The sequence below is a fragment of the Lepidothrix coronata genome, unplaced genomic scaffold (assembly GCF_001604755.1).
Source record: "Lepidothrix coronata isolate B3197 unplaced genomic scaffold, Lepidothrix_coronata-1.0 Scaffold208, whole genome shotgun sequence".
NCBI lineage: Eukaryota > Metazoa > Chordata > Aves > Passeriformes > Pipridae > Lepidothrix > Lepidothrix coronata.
The window spans coordinates 1,292,130-1,311,149 of record NW_016690388.1 but is presented as its reverse complement, the minus strand read 5'-3'; the positions used below and the strand labels follow the sequence as shown (position 1 = coordinate 1,311,149).

Below are 19,020 nucleotides of genomic sequence, written 5' to 3'. Positions count from 1 at the left end.
GCTAGGCACACTTCATGACTGTAACTGAAAACTAGATTATAAGGCAAGTCAGGGATCTCAAAACTGTTAAGTAAAAGCACAGCAGCATAAGAGAGGTATATTTGAACACATTTTTTTTTAATTTTTAAATTTAATATTTTAAAAACAAAGTCACTATGCTTAGTCTTATAACCAATCTTCTAATAATTCTGAAACAAACCAACAAAATAATTAATAAAAGAAGAATTGAAGTTTAAGAGGAAAACATAAAGGCAAGACAGCAGAATCTTTTCCTAAGAGAAATAAAATGTTATTTTTCCTCATATTTGGAAAAATAATTTCGAGGAAAGAAGACATCAAAACTGGGGGGAAAAAAACAGGCTAAAAGACAAACAGCTCTGAAATTACTAATAAATAAAGACTTTGAATAAAAATGAGTGTCTGAAAGAAGAGTACATAGAGTAATATTAAAAAAAATTAAAGGTGAATAAATAAACGTGAGGTATCTGGCACTCACTTGAAAAAGAGGTGGGCAAGGGATTGTTGCCATATCCATAAATACCTTTCCCAGTTCAGCAAAAAGATGCACTGCTATCTGTTAAAGTGTCTTTTCTGAAATTCCCCTTTTTTCTGTGTTCCATAACTTTAAACCCTGCTGTGACCCATGAAATTTCCTGGAATCTCATTTATAAATTTGTTTGCAGGTACAGTACATAAACTTTTTTTTCACACCTATTTTTTGTTATTAGCATTCTGTCTCCTCTATGTCTGCACCTAAAACCAACCTAAATATTTTCTTAGAAGATGGTGTTTAACAGGATGTAAGTCATATATTAGTTTTGTAAGAAAACATACATTTTCTAGTACTCCAGCCATAAAAACCACCTACCTCCAAGACCTGTTTCCAATCTCCTGCAGAACACCTTTTCCAGAATCATAAATGCACTCATCTGGAAGGAAAGACCAGGAAGGCGACGACAGGGTGTTGCCTCTTATGTGACAGGGGAGTTGGAATGCCTGGAGCTCTGTTTTGGGGTAAGGGATCAGGGAAGAACTTGGGGATCAGGAAGGAGCCTCACATTCACAGGTCCTGGTCCTCGGGAGGAATGTCATCAACCCCACTATTTGCTGAAGGGACAACACAGAGATCCAGGAGATTCCTGGGGCATACTGACAACAACTTCCTAACACAGCAATCTCCAAGGCACTCCACTGAACCTGATCCTTAGAAACATGGAAGGACTGCCTGGGAATGTGAAGATTGATGGCAGCCTGCCTTGGTTTCAGTGACCATGAGAGGGTGGAGTTCAGGAGAGGGGGAGGAACGAGGCAAAAAGCAGGATCACAATGTTGGACTTCAGGAAAGAAGTCTGTTTGTGGGACTGCTTGGGACATGGGACACAATCCTAGAAAGAAGGTTCCAAAAGAGCTGGTTCCTACTCAGGGATTATCTCCTCCAACCTCAACAATGGTTCATTGTGACAAGCAGGAAGTCAAGCAAAGGCAGCAGGAGGCCTACATGGGTGAACAAGAAGCTCCTCACTAAACTCCAACATAAAAAGGATGTGGAAGCACCATCTTCCAAAACAAGGAGACAGACACACCCAACTATGCATCCTGGTGTATATGAATTTGTGTGATATATGGGTCCAATATATTAAAAAAAAACCCCAAAGTAACATGCAATATTAATCACAATAAAAATAAATTCCCTCCAAATTAAGAGGGAAGAAACAAGCCCAAAACCTCACATTTACCTTTCCTGTCTTTATGTAACTGCACTTCAAGTCTTTTCCTCATAATTTGAAGTTGTACAATTTAAATGTGACATTTGTACAACTACTCACATAAAAAGTTCCCCAAATATCAACAGTTACAGAAATAAATACATGTAATAACACCTAACACAGCAATGATTTTATTTAAGTTATCATTCCCTTTAATCCCATCTGGGTGTTATTGCATGACCTAGTGAAGTTTCTTTGGATCACTATGTGCTGATCTGTCAATGTTTTCTTCAGTATAAGCTTCCTCTCTTACCTTTCTAAAACACCACTTAAAAAAGGAGCCTATCTGACCTGCTTTTTTACACCCAAAACTGTTATTTGAAGTGAAATTACAGTACTAACCTAATTCATTTCCAATCACGACTCTCTGCAATAACAGTAATAGTGCTAAATATAATAAGCACATTAAAGTAACTTTTTCAATAAAAATTTAGAAGATTTTTCCCTAAAAAAAAAATGGCAGAACAGAAACAAAGGTTTCCAAAAGAAAATGATTTTGGTGTTTTTAAAACAACTATAGATTTGTTAAGTTAGAAGAAGTCAGTTGCCAAAAGAAAAAAAAAAAAAAGAGTTTATTTCAAAAAGAAGGATCACACCACATCAACAACATTGTTCTTTAAAAAAACAGCCTGTTTAAGTTCCAGAAAGGGATGATGATGGGAAAAAATGTGTATAACCACAACGAGAATTTTCCAGCAGCAATGCAGTATTTCTTCAAATGTGACTGTGTGGTAAATCAGAGAAACAGCAAAGTATGATCCAGTTCTTAGTGAATCATCCAAACCAGTTGTCTGCAGATAGACCAAACATCAGAAGTCTTATCAGCTTAACAATCTGTCCAAAGAATCAAGTTCCTACTCAGAGCATTAGAACCCAGTCACAATCTTCCCTTCACAAATTAAGTGTTCCCTTACTGCTCTGCAAATAAGAGAACATCACCTACTAAGCAGGAATGTTCATTTCACTATTGATGGATTTTCACTGTAGTAAAAATTAGGGTTTAGTAGTTTTAAAATGCAGCCTTTGTTCATTTCTATAACATATTGTAATGTGGCTACAGCAAAATTTCAGACTTACAGGATTAAAATGACCACTAATTCTGCATTATAGTCAAAAACATTTATTACCTACTAGCTCTAAATGTCTTGAAAATACGTAGCACCTCACATCTAGAGGAGCTGGTGTTAAAAGTTGGGATGAACATATATATATGACCATGTGATCAAAAAAGCAACTGACACACCAACAAAGAAAATATAAAAGTCAGACATACATTTGCACCTGCTTCTTTCCTGTCTAAAACAAGCAAGAAATTATAAGGCTAACATGGCAACTTTATGGTTGCAACACTGCACACAAGTCAAAACCCCTAAAATTACACTTCCCACAGCAATTTTAACTGAGCTCCAATTCGTAAGCAAAGAAGTTAGAAATAAAGTATGTTATTTTGCCTCTTAAATACTACAAACACTGAATCAGGAATGTGGGAATCATAACTCCAATTTTACTAGCTTATATGAATTCAAGATCTCAAAGAGACCATTGCATTAAATATCCAAATAACTCTGTAATACTAGTTAATACCAATTTGTTTATTCTATTTATGAACCCACTGCTGCCCCTTTACTGTCTCTGGTTGTTGTAGTAACATATGGAAACAACATTAAGAATGTGAAAATACTATGTGGTCTGTTCAATCCTGATTTTTTAAAAGCTAATTTTATTTAGATGAAACACAGAACTTTTTACTTTTCGGTTTTACACAAGTACAAATGTGGCAATGCTCCACTGTCATCCATTGGTTAAATGCTAACACTATACCAAAGACTTGGAATTCTGCCTCCCATGATTAGGAATAATAATTATCACTATTAGTTACAATTCTTCCAACTCAAGCCATTCTATGATTCTATATCAAAAAAACCCTAAAAACATATTTTATTGAAGCAATTTTGTGACAACAAAACCCTGAAAACACAATTGTCATCCTTGACTGAGGCAGAAATCAGTAGAAAAAGATGAAAAAAAAATTACTGGCTTAGTTGACAAAGATTAATGAAATCTTCTCTCAGAACTAAGCATAATAAATTCACAGAAAAGAAAAGAGTCTTATCTAAATATGAGACATTGTTAAAAATGCAATTAACTGACTGGCTCTATTACCTCCAAAGCAGCTTTTGAGAATTCCCTTTGTCACAAGTGCTGGAAGTCAGTTAATTAGTAAATATAAAGGTGAATGAAATAATGAATGTTCATGTAAAAGCCAGTTAGAACCATCTCCTGAGGCCTTTGTTTTATTCATTATACTCAAATATTAACATAGCAATTTCATTTAAAAGGAATTAAGTCAGTGCACACCTACAGCTTTGGATGCCAAAATCAGTTCTGTTGGAAACCTTATCCTGAGAGTTCCCAAAGCCATGCCAGAGTCACCACTGCAGTCTGCTTTTAAGCTTTTCAAGTCAACAGCACTAATATCCAGCTGTTTCTACTGGGAAAGGAAAAGCCAGCAAGACAGACATCTGTTCTAGGGAGCTGCCAGATCTGCTCAGTGTGTGGCCACAGGTGCTGACCCTCGTGTTGCAGGAGCCAAAGGAGCAAGACAAAAGAAACTTCAAGCTGTACTAAAAGAAGACATCCAATATTCAGGTCTCATGAAAGCAACTTTAACAGTCAGCTCTCAGAAGCATGACTAACTTTCCTGCTCTGATTTGATTCTGTCTGTATCCAGAAGGCAACAAGAGGAAGCGCTTGAGCATTTCTACAGAGTAAATTAAAGGTTATGACTCTTTTATTGCTGTTTTTGAAAACTGTAGTACCTGACTGAAAGAGTTATGACAGACTGATACTTGTAAACCTCAGTAACATTTCCACTATTTAAGTACTTCTGCTTGAAGAGCAGAGTAAAAGCATTACAACATCAAATCCATTATTGTTCATGATGATCAAAAACATCAGCCAGTATCAGCAGGTTTTTAAGCAAAATCAGGAGGTTTTTAAGCAAACCTTACTTTCATATCATAGCTAAGCAAACATTTCTTTCTGTGAGATGTTACACATAAAAAATGAGAAATCGGTACTACATGATTTTATTACTGTAAATCCTAACACGTACTGCCACCAGGAATTCAATACAAATTACTAGAGCAACCCAAAAGTAGAAAAAGGAAACAATGCAGTAGCAATTAAAAACCATCCCCAGCAGCAAAAAAAATTAAGTGAAGCTGAATTACCAACAGAAACTTCTGAAATGTTGAAATTTTGTTTGACCTGCTATAACACTGGGAGATGACTGAAAATTTCAATGGAAAATCTGTCTTGTATGTGAGATTTCACACATGTATTTAATGAATTATGTTAACTTTAACAATGGAAGCAATTTTAATTACATCATCTAGCATCTAATGACACTTTACAGGTTTTTATTATGCAACACAAACTGGTCCATATTCAGGTTAGGTGACACATCACAAATAATTGGCTACTTCAGAACACCCTAAGTCATGCTGTTAAACACATTCATCATACAAAGTGTTTTTCTTTTCATCCATTTAATGAAATATATCATAAGAAGGATGAGTGATCCCAGTTACAATAATGTACTTAGGCAAGAGAGGTTTTAAACCTGTATTCCCAGTAATGTCAAGAATCAGACTCTGATCTTAAAACCTTAGAAATTCTTTAAATTCAAAGGGCTTTGAAGCAGGCCTATAGATACTTAAAAAAATATTTGTTGGACATAAACATACTCTATACAAAACCCCCCTGAAAAACAAAGTAAGATACTACAAGAAAGAAATTACCTGGAGTGTCTTGTAATGATCTTGATGTGGTACTTTTTCTTTTTTTTCCTTCAGGAAATCCATTTCTAAAACACTATGTTTTTCCAGCAAATATTCTAATTCCTATAATGTTTGCAAAATAAAATACATGAAATTACAAACATTTGAGGATTGTGAAAACACAGATTCAGTTAATAATTCCAACTAATTTAATTTCTGAAGTGTTATGACACTTTATATCATAATTTACACGGAGATTAAGGGTTGTGCAAGAAAACTCTCATTGCAGTTTTTAGATTGAGACAATATTTTAAAGAAGTTTAATGTATTTAAAAGCCAAGGCATGTCCTGTGTATGAGGAATGTCCTGTGGGAAGCAGCCAAGGTCACTGGGATTGTCTGGGAGAGAAGGAGATTAAGGGGTGTCCTCCTCGCTCTCCACAGCTTCCTGAGGAGAGGAAGTGGAGAGGGAGGTGCTGGTCTCTTCTCCCTGGTATCCAGTGACAGGATGTATGGGAATGGCTCAAAGTGGCATCAGGTGAGTTTTAGACTGAACACTGTGAAGCATTTCTTTACCAACAGGTGGCCAAGCACTGGAACAGGGTTCCAGAGATGTGGTCAATGCCCCAGGCCTGTAAATGTTTCAGAGGCATTTGGACAACGCCCTCAATAACTTTTGGTCAGCCCTGAAGGGTTCAGGCAGCTGGACCTGTTGTTATAGATCCCTTCCCATTGCAACTATTCTATTCTAGTCCAATTATTTCCACATTTTTAGTATCTTGCTCTGTCTTTCTGCACTTGAAAAACAGCATATTAAATGTACTGTTAGTAAATGTTTTCACTAAAAAGGCAGAAATCCTATGGCATACACAGATCTCTATTTACATCTCCAAAATTAATAAAATCTTAAAATATCCTGGCATCTTGCAGAGAGCCAATCTGGAAGCCTGCCCAACATGAACCAAGAGAGAGGAAGGAGAATAACACTGCCGACAATAAACTTCAAAATTGTTCACTATACAAAGAGCTAAAGATTTTTTATTTTTCCTTAATGCAGCCGTTGTTCCCACTAAACTCATTCCTATTATACGTAAGTTGTTGGCACCCTTTCAATTGCTCCAGAACAACTTCTTGAAGCCGTGCAGGAAGCCAGTATAGAAACAAACGACCTGCCAGGTCACGGCACAGCTATTCAAACAAAGGCACAACTGAGAGGGTCGTAAGTAGGACACAAAGAGCAGGTCTGCTTAGTTCAGCCCTGCTTTGGGACAAAATCATAAAAACAGTTCAAGAGATTATAAATCTCTGATTCCACTGTAGAGATAGAAACAGATTATGGAATACCTCTTCAATTCAGAGTTTAGCTTTCAACCTATCTCCTCTTACAGTCTGTATTCATCCCTCCCTCCCAACTTCCCTCTATACACTTATTCCTAGCAAAACCAGCCCATTGCAGTCCTCCTCATCTTTGGCTCCAGTTCCTCAACCTCACTGTCGTTTCCAACAAGCTGTTTCCTCCTTCCCCAGCAAACCTTGAGAGCTATCAAGAAACAGTATTAAGAATGGCAGAAACTAAACTCACTCTCCCATGCCTCAGTGACCTTTTGCCAACTCAGATGTGTCAGACATAACACTGCTTGGTGCTCTTATTACATTCCTGATGGAAGGAATATGAAGAACTTAGCTACCAGAGCTCCCAGGAAAAAAAACAAACAAAAAAACCCACATGGCTCCATGCTAAGAACACTTGTCCGTTTTTTTCTTTTATTTTTATTTTTTTATCCCTCAAAGAAAAAAAAAAAATCTTGAAAATTTAGAAAAATTTAGCCTAAAATAGACACCAGACATGAAAAAAAGGAAGTCCTATGTTCAGTTCTGGCCAGTCTCTGGAGCGTGTCCAGGGACAGGCAATGGAGCTGGGGAAGAGTCTGGAGCACAAGTCCTGTGAGGAGCAGCTGAGGGAGCTGGGGGTGTTGAGCCTGGAGAAAAGGAGGCTCAGGGGAGACCTCCTCACTCTCTGCAACTCCCTGACAGGAGGGTGTAGCCAGGTGGGGGTCGGGCTCTGCTCCCAGGGAATGAGTGACAGGATAAGAGGAAACGGCCTCAAGCTGTGCCAGGGGAGGTTCAGGTTGAACATTAAGAAGAATTTCCCCACGGAAAGGGTGGTCATGCATTGGAAGGGGCTGTCCAGGGGGTTGATGGCATCACCATCCCTGGAGTTGGTAAAGGAACAACTGGCACTCAGTGCTCTGGTCTAGTTGACAAGGTGGTGTTTGGTTAAAGGTTGGACTCGATGATCTTGGAGGTCTTTTCCAACTTTAATAATTCTATGATTACATGATTCTAAATTGGGTCAATTTCTCTGGATTTTGGCTAATTTCTACCAAAAAAAATGAATTTCAAATCTCTGCCAGCTCCAACCATATTTTAATCCCAGACAAATGCCAACTGTTCCAATTAAAAAACCCTATTCATACCTTTTTAATTTTCAATTTTTCTTCTTCAGCAGTGCAAAGCTTGATTTCTAGGTTTGCAACAGTTTGTTGAAGGCAGCTCTTCGCTTCATTTGTTCTCTGAGTCTCAGCATCAATCAAAGCAGTGGTTGATGTAACTAAAGTCTTGCCTTCAATTACATTTGAAGAGGCGACTGGAATATCTGCTTGAATCTAATCCACAGGAGAAAAGTGAGTAATCTCAGTACATCAGGTTTACAGGGACACAAACTCTCCTTGGATAAGTCACTCCATGCTTTCACCCAATGCAGGCTGCAAACAGCAGTCACAGAAAGGGAATAAAAGGTTTTTTTAATCTCGTCTTGAGGATAGATTAACAAAATAAGAGTAAATGGGAGATGTTTACAACATTTAGTTAATGCTATTTCAGTAAAGTGTAGAAGCACAAGAACTGAAACAGAGGTTTCTAGAAACCACAGTGTAAACCAGATGAAACACTGATAATAAGCCTATATTTTCAGAAAAGCACAAAATAAATTAGGTGAGGTTCAAAATACTTTGTGGTATAATTAAAAAAAGCCAATGCTTTTTTTTCCCTCTTAAAAAAAAATAATAAAAAGGAGGGGGCAAAAACTTGTTTATTTTGCAGCCAAGGAACTTCAAAGGAAAAAGCTGGTAAATTAATTCAGCTACCACTTTTTCAACAATTTGAAAGCCAAACACACTTGAGATTTGCGTAAGGGTGGTGAAAGGAACATCTCAATGTGTTTATTAAAGAGAGGTTTGATTGATCTGATTTAATCCACTTCCCTAACACCTTTTATCCCACTCAGATAATGTATTGACTTTTCAGTAAATAACTATCTCTCAAATAATTCAAAGAAAGTAACAAACAAAAACAGCTGAGATCTTGACTGCACAGGAACACATAAGAAACTGCAGTTTGTGCTCTGAATTCTCCTTGGCAAAGAGAAGCCAAATCTGCTAATTCTATTTCCGAGTCCTAAAGATTAGAGTTTGGCATTGCCAAAAATTGTGAGCGTAGAACCTAAAATGGTGAAGCTTTTTTATTACATGAAACCTCAAGAGGCCCTGGAGATACAGATATAAAAGAATACAGTTCTCCTAACACTCCCCTCAAACAGGTATAAGAATATTTTATTATAATTTTATGCTCACCGTTTTCCTTCTTGTTTAATCCTAAGTGCAAAGTCTGATCTCTAAAATAATGTTAAAGGACATGCTCTCAACTCCTTTTCTCCCTTTAGTAAAACTTGTTAATATATTTTTTAGTCTGTACTATTTCCTGCACTAAAGAGAGACTTTATGGAACCATGGGTGTGTCAGTAGCTGAACAGAACAAGACAAGAAAAACTGAAACATGGCCTACAACTAGAATTTATACAAATACTTAGTCAGAAGAAAAAAAGTGTATTTCTTATTTTTCCGTAAGATTACCCAAGTAAGTTAATTTTTAGTTTTAAAACATAAATCTTAGTATTCTGGAATATCCCAAGTGCTCTTTCCAGAGAACACAAAAGCTAAAATTGCTGGCCAAGCTCAAAGAAGAGCGGATGCAGGTTATTCACTGTTAGCCAAAATCAAAAAGGGTAGGACTAGGACCTGTGGTGGCTAAAGGAAAGCATATCTTGGTCATTCTACCAGTAATAGAAATTTACTGATCCAAACTCTGTCAGAGAAGCAGAAGAAGAGCCTTCAACACAGAAAATTACTGTGGCTGGTATCAGTCAAAAAAAATAAAATAAACACTCCTCCCTCTCAAGAAAAAAATCCACAACTTTTGGATTTCTAAGAAAATTTCTTTGACATCATTTGCATCTGGGCACATCTCTTTGCTTTTTATAGGCTTTCCTCAGAACATTAGGCTGGGAACAAATACAAAACAGTAACTAATTCATTCCTAAGACTGGATGATTGGAGCTGTACTAGCCACAGTCTTTCTGGAAATGTAAACATACAGATGCTCCTCAAAGGAAAAAAAAAAAAAAGACTCAGTTTAAGCAAAACAAGTATTTTGTACAAGTTCTCTGTATAGTTCTAAAGAAATGCTTATAGATGGTCAGACAATGGAAATCTGACTTAACGGTGAAATTCAGTTTTCACCATGAGTAGCCCTAGACTTGATGAGACTACTTGAAGGATAAGAAACAAAGGAAGGTTTGCAAACTAGTCCAAAGTATTGATTAGTTCACAAGGCAAAAGCACTTTCTAATTCAAGTATGTACTACTATACATCCTGAAACAAGGAAGTTTATAATCAATTAGCTTGTTCAAATAGGTGCCACTGCAATCAATGGCAATGAAAGACTCACTTGAGAGGGTAAATCGATATAATTCTCATCTGCAGCAATCCAGCATTCCTCTGCTAATCTCCAGGCAAAACTTTTTTTTTCCCTTCCGTGCTCATCTAATAGTTTAGTCAAAAACTAAAACACTTTTATCCCCAAAAAAGAAACAAAGATAATTATTCAGCAGTAGTGCAGCCACAAGGAGAGATTAAGATTGCACAACTAGGATAATGTCAGATCACACAAAAACATATAAAAAAATCAACTTTAAAAGTAATGGGGGAAAAATAAATTAAAATAAAATAAAAATAAATTTAATTAAAAGTAAGTAAAGATTAAATGTTAATTCTCTAATCTTAAAGTCACAAGAAACTATACAAGTATGGCATATATGTACAGTTATAATCTTTACAGTTTTAACAGGAACAAACTTTTTTGAAAGAACCTTCCTAGTATTGTTTCCTACATGCATGCCTAGCATTATCAGCATGCCTGTTTTAATAACTCTAACACACTTGTCTAACACACTTGTCTCTCTTACAGTTCATACTAAAGTACAGTGCAGTGTCTTGTAGGTCTTATAAACAATTTTAAAATTATTTTACTTCAAAGTCTTCACCACAGAAATCCAAGGAGCTTTTTCCCTTAGAAGGCATTTCAACCTAAATGTGCACAGAAAAGATACAATGCTAACCTATTAAATACGTGAGTTCCCATACTGAAGCTCAAAAGTTGTGGGTTTACCTGTTCTTCAAGAACAGCTGGATTTATCACACTGTTGGCTGTTTGAACAGCTGTTGCCACATTATCACTTGATAAAATGAATGAGTCAGAAGGAGCCAGGCAGGAAGAAGGCACAGAGTGCTCCAGAAGAACATCAGGAGATCTATGGACTTCAGGTACTAGAAATAGAAAGCACACACAATATGAAGAAGCACTCAAAAATTAACTGTTTCTGGAGTCTGTGCAACAAGTTAGTCATACTAATGTAATGTTATGTACCTCATATAATCTAATTGCACTGAAGAATAATTCCATACAAAGTGCCAGTGGTTTTGAGTAGTATCAACTTGAGGACATTCAAAATCGTAGTCACCCTAAATTTAGACTTGTAATTTACACAGAGGTTTTAGAAGACAACTGCTATCAAAAGGATCCATTTCAACTTTGTTTCTTTCAATTCACACAACCTTTCACCTTTAGCATGATCTTTAATCAGTCTAAGTCAAGTGTAAAAACCATGCTTATAGTTTCCTAAGTTTCATAAATTCTGAGGTTAAAAAATCCTCAACTGTCTTAGAAGACACAAACAAACCAAGACACACTTAAAAAACCACCAAGACACATGATAAAGCAGTTTTATATGTTATAAGATATAAAAAGATAACGAGGTAAATAACTCTCTAGCTAATAAAACTTCAGTGGAATTAATACTGGACTGAGAGCTCTTCCATACCAATTTCCAGCTATGCCATAAAAATCCTGAACAGTGGATCATCATTATCAACCCAGCACAACAGAAACTTGAGCGCTCTTATGAAGGACATAAACTAAATAGATTAAATAAATAGAAAGGAGAAGAGAAAGCTTGGCATACATTTTTAATTTAACAGCAAAGTCCTGCAAACTTTGATATGTTCAGCTACAGGTGTGCCTTTGCAGAAGGCAAAAAAAGTATATGCAATTGTTTTAGGAAAAGCAGCTCACATCATCAATACAACTCTGGTAAAATGTAGAAGATGCCACTAGCCTGGACAAGGCTCAACCTCCCCATATCACTGTTGAATGCTGCACAAGTACACAGCACAAACATTGGCCTAAAGGACAATTCAAAAGGACACATCAATCTGTGGATCCAGTCCCACCTTCTTTACTCTCCAATTCTAGGATTCAGGTATAACATAGCGGAACATGCAAACCTCACCTACTAAAAAGAAAGAAAATGGACTGTGAGGCAGAAAAATATGAGTATGCTAATTGCAGTGATAGTAGATTGGGACATATGGCAAAAAAAACCCAAAAAAACAAAACAAACAAACAAACAAACAAACAAACAAACAAAAAAAATCACAGTGCAGCAGAAAATGGAAACTTGGCTGAAAGGCCTAGAGGACAGTACAGCAAACAGAAGAGGAACCAATTTCAGTAACCAGGACCAAAAAACAGATCTGGGACACAACTGCACAGAAAACTCTTCCTCAGAACTGGAAATGGGACTTTTTCAGCTTCCTTTATGCACTATATCAGTAAAACTCCCCTCCCAATCCAAATGTCTGCTTTTAAAGGCAGCTTCTCATAACAATTACCTACTCCGTTAGTTCAAGTGGCAGTGAAGTGACATAGATAATCTTTTTGTTTCTAAACAAACATTAAAGTCTCTGTTTTATGCTATCATTTAATACCCTGAATCTCAATTTTAAATCAATCAACAACTAAAATAATGTACCAGGCAATTTCTCACTGAGCAGGCAAGCGATTCTCTTACTAAAACTGTCAACTCACATGGAAACCTGACATGACACTGTTCCTTTGGATGTCAGTGTTCACCCTTTAGTGAGGATCACCATAGCTCAGGCATAGTTCACATGCAAATAATTTATCGCAAAAGTAAAAACAGAAACTGAGACTGGGTACATATGAAAAATGGAGACTCACTGAAATTAAAACTTTTGGTATTCACATATTTTAGGGTATCCAATACTAGACATAAGACTCCATTTTTCAGGTAATAATCTGGAATCTTCTACAATCAAATTGAGCTTTCAGGGATTCTAGTTATAGTAATGAATGCTTGGCAACTTGACGGGAAAAAAAAGAAACAAAATCTCCACCTCTTAAGTTGTCAAAATGAAGCCTAGGAAATGAGGAGCAACAACTGGTGACCACCTCTGAACATTGGGGTTTAAAATTTTAAACTAAACACATGACCTTGCAGAAGACAAGAAAAGGTGGCAACTCTCCATGGTATCAATCAAACATCTTTTTTACAAATCCTTCTTTTCATTTTTCAGCAATGTTAAATATTCATAAATTAGACATTCCTAGAATTACACGTGCTACGGCTGTAATTCAAGCTCTCTTAATTCATTCCTCTTGTGTATATACTGGTGAATTGCATTAGCATTTTAGTACAGCTCAAAATTCGCTTATAGAAACGACCCCTAAGTCATTCCTGCTCACCACACCTTAGTTACCAAAATGGAGCAGTTTCACAACCCCTGAAACAAAAACTTGCCTCTGATGAAACTACCTGATTGACTCCAACAGCTACTGGGAGTTGAAGCCCACAGGCCCAGGCTAAGACCACTCCAAAACAACACTCCTGAAGTTGGATATTCCCCAATATCCAACATGGATATTGGCTTTTCAGAACCACTTAAAGGATCCTCTCCTCTTCAGTGCTGCTCCACTGCTGTGACACACAGTCATTCTGATCATAACAACAACATACTCTTACACAGTACCCTGCCCTGGTGTGATATATCTCCTCTAACTTCTTCAGTAAGCAAGTCAAAGTCTGATAGTCCTGAGGAAATTCCGAATAAACTTATTGTTCATCGGTCAGAAATAATCTCTGATTTCTGCCTGCACACTGAGAAATACTGCCACAGGCTTCAGTGCTTTGGTTTATAACTTAGAAACATCAGATATGTAGGAAAGTCACGAGATGAGTAATGTACTCCTCTTCCAGAGAGATCACAGCATCTTGTGTGTATATAATGGCATCACACCTCGAATTTATCAAAATCATCTCAATGGCACCACAATACATTTGAATTTTTCAGCAAACCTTACCGAGAAATTTCTGGGGTAAGACAAGAACATCTCATATATAAATAGCTTGGGCAGACAATTCAGTTATTTCTGTTACTAAAAACATTAATTTACAAGTAAATGCCTAAGAAGCATTTCGACCAAGACTATTAAAATCTTGCCTCTTGCAATAAATTAATTTATTCACAGCAACATTTGCATGAAAAAGTCATCTAAAGATTTTGCAGCAATAAAATATTCTGAATAAAGGTGTTTTTCTTTTAATTTTGACAAACTTAAAATACCTTGGTATAACTTACCTTAAGACTTCTCTGTCACTTACAATCATACAAAATCTTCTGTGTTAGTACAAATAATTTGAATTCTACACACCTTATAAGATTTAAAATAGACTTCATGAGGCAGACACTGCACAGTTATATTGGATTTAATTTACTAAGCACATCCAAATATGCTATTGAATTTAAGAAGTAATAATAGTCAAAATGACAAGATGAATAATAAAGCTATTTGAAAAAATATAGTTTCATCATTATATGTTTTCCTTTATTTCAATGACACATAAAGGCAATTATTCTGTAACGGATGAAAGCCAGTAGTGCCAGAAATAAATCAATAAAAACATTCTAAGAACATGACTTATGGAGAACTCCTATAGAGAAAAATTCGTGCCTCACTTTGTATAATTTATTCTGCATAATAATGCAATGGTAGGTACAAATCTTTAGTTCCTGAACAAATAATAAACTGTGTTGGTTTTCACCCTGATGCTGCTAAAGTGATGTTTCTCTTTGTGAAAACAGCAAAATCTAGACCACAACAAAATCAACTCCCAATCAGTAACATCTCCTCAGTCTTCTAGTTCTACTGATATTGTACATCAATGAACTTACATTAATTTCTTAAAATTCATATGGGCCACAGGCATTTGTATAAACTAATACAAGTAGCTCCATAATGTTTCTACTTCTTCTTGAGATAAAGGTTATGTAATATATTTTTTAACTTTATAAAGTGCTTAAGTAAAAAAGACGATTCTCATTCATCCCTCCTTCCCCAAAGAACGTAGAAGACTCTATCTTAGTCCTATTTTCAAGTTTACTTTTTGGGTTTTTTTCCACAATTTGCAACAGATCTTCCACACACCAAAGTAAAGGATATCCTTTGAATAAAGAAGATCTGTTTCTTTTCAGCTGGATAAACTGTACTTTCATTCCTCAAGAAAACTTTACTTTGAGAAGCGCAGCTGACCAAAATAATTATTCAGGAACATTCTCATGATCAACTTTTCACTTCTGGCTATTCTTTTATTGTGTATATACACCCTTCTGGGCACTAGTTTTTACAGTGAATACATAAGAACAGCAATACAATATTAAGATTTTTTTACAGTGATTTTATCAATACCTGTAGGAAATGCTGCCCAAGCAATAGCAGGGGATGTGGTCTGCTTTTCACCATTTCCAAACTCATAACTCTCTGCTGCCTAGGAACAAGAAGAAATTATTAGAAAAATTTTACAAAACATTTACAATCATTTACAATCAATTTCCATATAAATAGTTAAAAATAAGCTTTATTTCAAAATAAAGTAATTCAAATAACATACCTCAAATCCTCCAAAGTCATCATCATCCATCTTTCAACTGGTACTAAAATATAGAAGAAATGTTGATTTAAAAAGAGAAAAAAAAAAAACATTATGTTGCTATATTGCCTTTACTTGTAAAATAGCAATAAAAGCTTTGCAAAACCAAAGGTATGGTGTTAGTTTTAAAGGACAGACTTGGGTAAAACAAATCAGTGTGATCAAACCCTAAAAGCCCAGCAGTATGAAGCAATAGAGGGTTCCACACAGCAGGAAAGTGGGTATATTTCACTGGCCAGTCTTGTAAAAGAGATGTGCTGATTTTATGATCAACCAGCAGTCAAAAGACAAAATGACTTATCTATTTGTACTTCAGCTACATGACAGATGAAAAAAGACCTTCACTTGGATCCAACTGCTACCTTGCTCATCTATATGCTTTGCATAACCACCTCATCATTTGGAAGTGAATACAGTCCTTCACCCAAGTCCTCATCTCCACACATTACCTGAAGTCTTCATAATTTACAAGTCCTACAACACACCAAGGGACCTAAATAAGAACTTTTTCACACAGAGGATGCAAGGGCTAGAACTGGAAGATCTCAGTTAAGAAGCTTTTTTTTTTAAATTATCAAGTTAAATGCAAAATAATGGGTATTTTATGATAGAATTTGACTGTCTTCAAGGGTAAACATAAGCAGTGCCCACTGTCAAACATCTTTTGAAAGCAAAAATGAAGGAAAAGCTTTCTAATATAAGAAAATAGAAAGATGGTCCTTTAAAAGCTATATCTATTGATCTCAAGTACAGCAGTCAAGTTCCCAGGACCTCAACAAATGGTACTAAAATCAGCAAATATTCTAGTTTTGATATATATTTTAAAAAAAAATGTCTAGGAAGTAGGATTCTGACCACCAGATTCCAAAACCAAGGGTTATCTTCATTCATGATGAAGACAACCCGATTTAATGCAAATATGATCTATCATGTATCTTGTATAATTTTGTGTTTCTGATTTAAAATATAAAAATATTTTCCATTGTGAAATTGTTTTTCCAAATCAGCATTGTGATTAAATCCAAAAAGATTTCCTGCCTTTCCCATCTCTTCTTAGCTGTCTGGCAACATCAGAACAAACTGCAACTTGGAAAAAGACTGTGGTGAATTTCTGGAAATTCTTCTGCTACCACAGAGGTCCTTCCCTAGGTTTCATGGAGGGTCTGATTTAGATTTTACAAACTGATCAGCATTTTTGACTTGTAGCCCTGAATTCTGTGGCATTTTGATATATTTATAGTCAAATTGCAGTTCCTTTCACAAAAATGCAGGCTAAGTTACTCAGCTAATGAAAGTAACTCAAGATATACAAAGCTTTTCAAAGAAAGGTATTATATATTTAACTATACACTTATATATATATATATATAAAATTCTGATATGTGAATGAAGGATGATCCAAAAAACCTTTATGGTCTTTACAGAATGTTAAAATGTTTATAAAACTAATTGACTTCAGTTAAAGCAGACTATAGGCTGGATAAACTTTTATTACTAAGAAAACACATGCTCAGAAACAGAAGAATTCAAAGGATCTGGAGGAAATCTCCAAATGGATGTATTAGAATGCCAGAAGGGGACACTTTCAGTTCACATCCACTGCTGAAATTCACTACCAAGACTGATTTCAATTCAAACATCTTCCAAAGTTTAACTAATTAATTCCCGAGTTCTCACTGATGAACTTAGAAGGCTTTGGGGTGACCCAACTGTGGCCTTCCAGGACCTGAAGGGAGCCCAAGAGAAACATGGAGAGAGACTATTTCCAAGGGCCTGGAATGACAGGACAAGGGGGAATGGCTTCAAGCTGACAGAGAGGAGGTTTAGATTGGATATTGGGAAGAAATTCTTCCCTGTGAGGGTGGGGAGGCCCTGGCACAGGTTGCCCAGAGAAGCTATGGCTGCCCCATCCCTGGAAGTGTCCAAGGCCAGGTTGGATGGGGCTCTGAGCAACCTGGGCTAGTGGAAGGTGTCCCTGCCCATGGCAGGGGGTTGAAACTAGATGATCTTTCAGGTCATTTCCAAACCAATCCATTCTACGATTCTATGAAAAATCATCACTATCACTGTGTTAGCAGATTTGGTCAAATTAAAGAAAAGTATTGTTCAATACTCACATGTGGTACAAAAGTTAAGAATCTTTTTAGGGACTAACAAGGAATTTTTGGCTTTGTGTTGGTTGAATTTTGTGTTGGTAAATTTTTCAAGAGAGAAAGAAGGTAGTTGGGTATTTTTCCCATCAATGTTAAGGTTAATTGGTCAAACATTCATGCACTCCATTAACATTCAGAACTTTAACATATAACTCAAAAAAATAGCACTTGGGTACACAAACAACAGTGATGGAAGTTGTACAAACAGAACATGACTGCTGAAGCAGACAGCAATGCACAAGCTGAGAATGACAATGTATTCATGTCACCTACCACTAAATACCACCCAAACCAGGCTGCTGATTTATATAATTACTGCAAAACACAGTGTTCAAGTAGCAATCAGAGCAGTCAGGTGGAGAAAGTGAGCCTTTAGAAAGGCAAACAGGTACTTTATCTATACACTACGTATCACATCAACAGGTCTTACAGGCTCTACACAAAGTTCCTTCAAAGCACATTTTCTCCACAATGCGCAGGAGACATTATCCCCATCATCTCAGAACTGGTTATGTCTCAACCAGAGAAAATACATTCAGCACTGTGTTTTAAAAACACAAACTGGAGCAAGTTTAGAGGAGTACAACAGGAATCAAAGCAATTTTGGAAAGGTATGCTAAGATAGAGAGGCTTCAAAAAGTTTTTTGAAGGAAAAAATATAAAATATGAAAAATTATGTTCTAAGAAGCGATTAACTATTTTGATTTTTTTTCAAATACAACATTGACATAAGGCAACAAAGGACAGCAAGCCCTGTAAGCAAACTATATGTTAAATACTTGTGAGGATTTCCATTTCCTCTACAAGAAAATTTAGAAGAACCTGTGTATAAATAAAACAGAACTTTTGATAGAGAAAAAGGATGTAGGGCAGAAGAAAAACTGGAGAACAAGCTGTTACTAAATCCATCATCTTTTTTATTGCATTTCAAACAAAGTTTTCATAAGTCTGGTAACAATCCTAAGGCTATTTTGACATCAGATTACCTTACTCCACAAATTTTAAACACAGACTTTTCGTGGCTGTAACAACATGATTAATTTATTAATTATTCCACCTATCACTTAAATGGAACAAAAGAGAAACAGGTTCCAATCAAGTCTCTGTAGTATCAATGGTGTTTTCACACCTAACTG

The 19,020-nt window shown here is 36.1% G+C and overlaps 1 protein-coding gene across 4 annotated transcripts in view; it reads right to left on the bottom strand.

Annotated features, from left to right (window-relative positions):
- Window positions 1-19,020, bottom strand: part of CCDC91 (coiled-coil domain containing 91) — a 120,096-nt gene that overhangs the window by 75,623 nt on the left and 25,453 nt on the right. For all 4 annotated transcript variants that reach the window (XR_001877701.1, XM_017832866.1, XM_017832867.1 and 1 more), the window contains exons 2-6: window positions 15,693-15,735; window positions 15,491-15,569; window positions 11,054-11,211; window positions 8,025-8,213; window positions 5,570-5,671 (exon numbers count right to left, since the gene is read on the bottom strand). Coding sequence is in view for 3 of the 4 variants with exons in the window: in XM_017832866.1 (XP_017688355.1) it covers window positions 5,570-5,671; window positions 8,025-8,213; window positions 11,054-11,211; window positions 15,491-15,569; window positions 15,693-15,722 (558 nt within the window). In the remaining variant the exon portion in view is untranslated. The remainder of the gene's footprint in view (window positions 1-5,569; window positions 5,672-8,024; window positions 8,214-11,053; window positions 11,212-15,490; window positions 15,570-15,692; window positions 15,736-19,020) is intronic.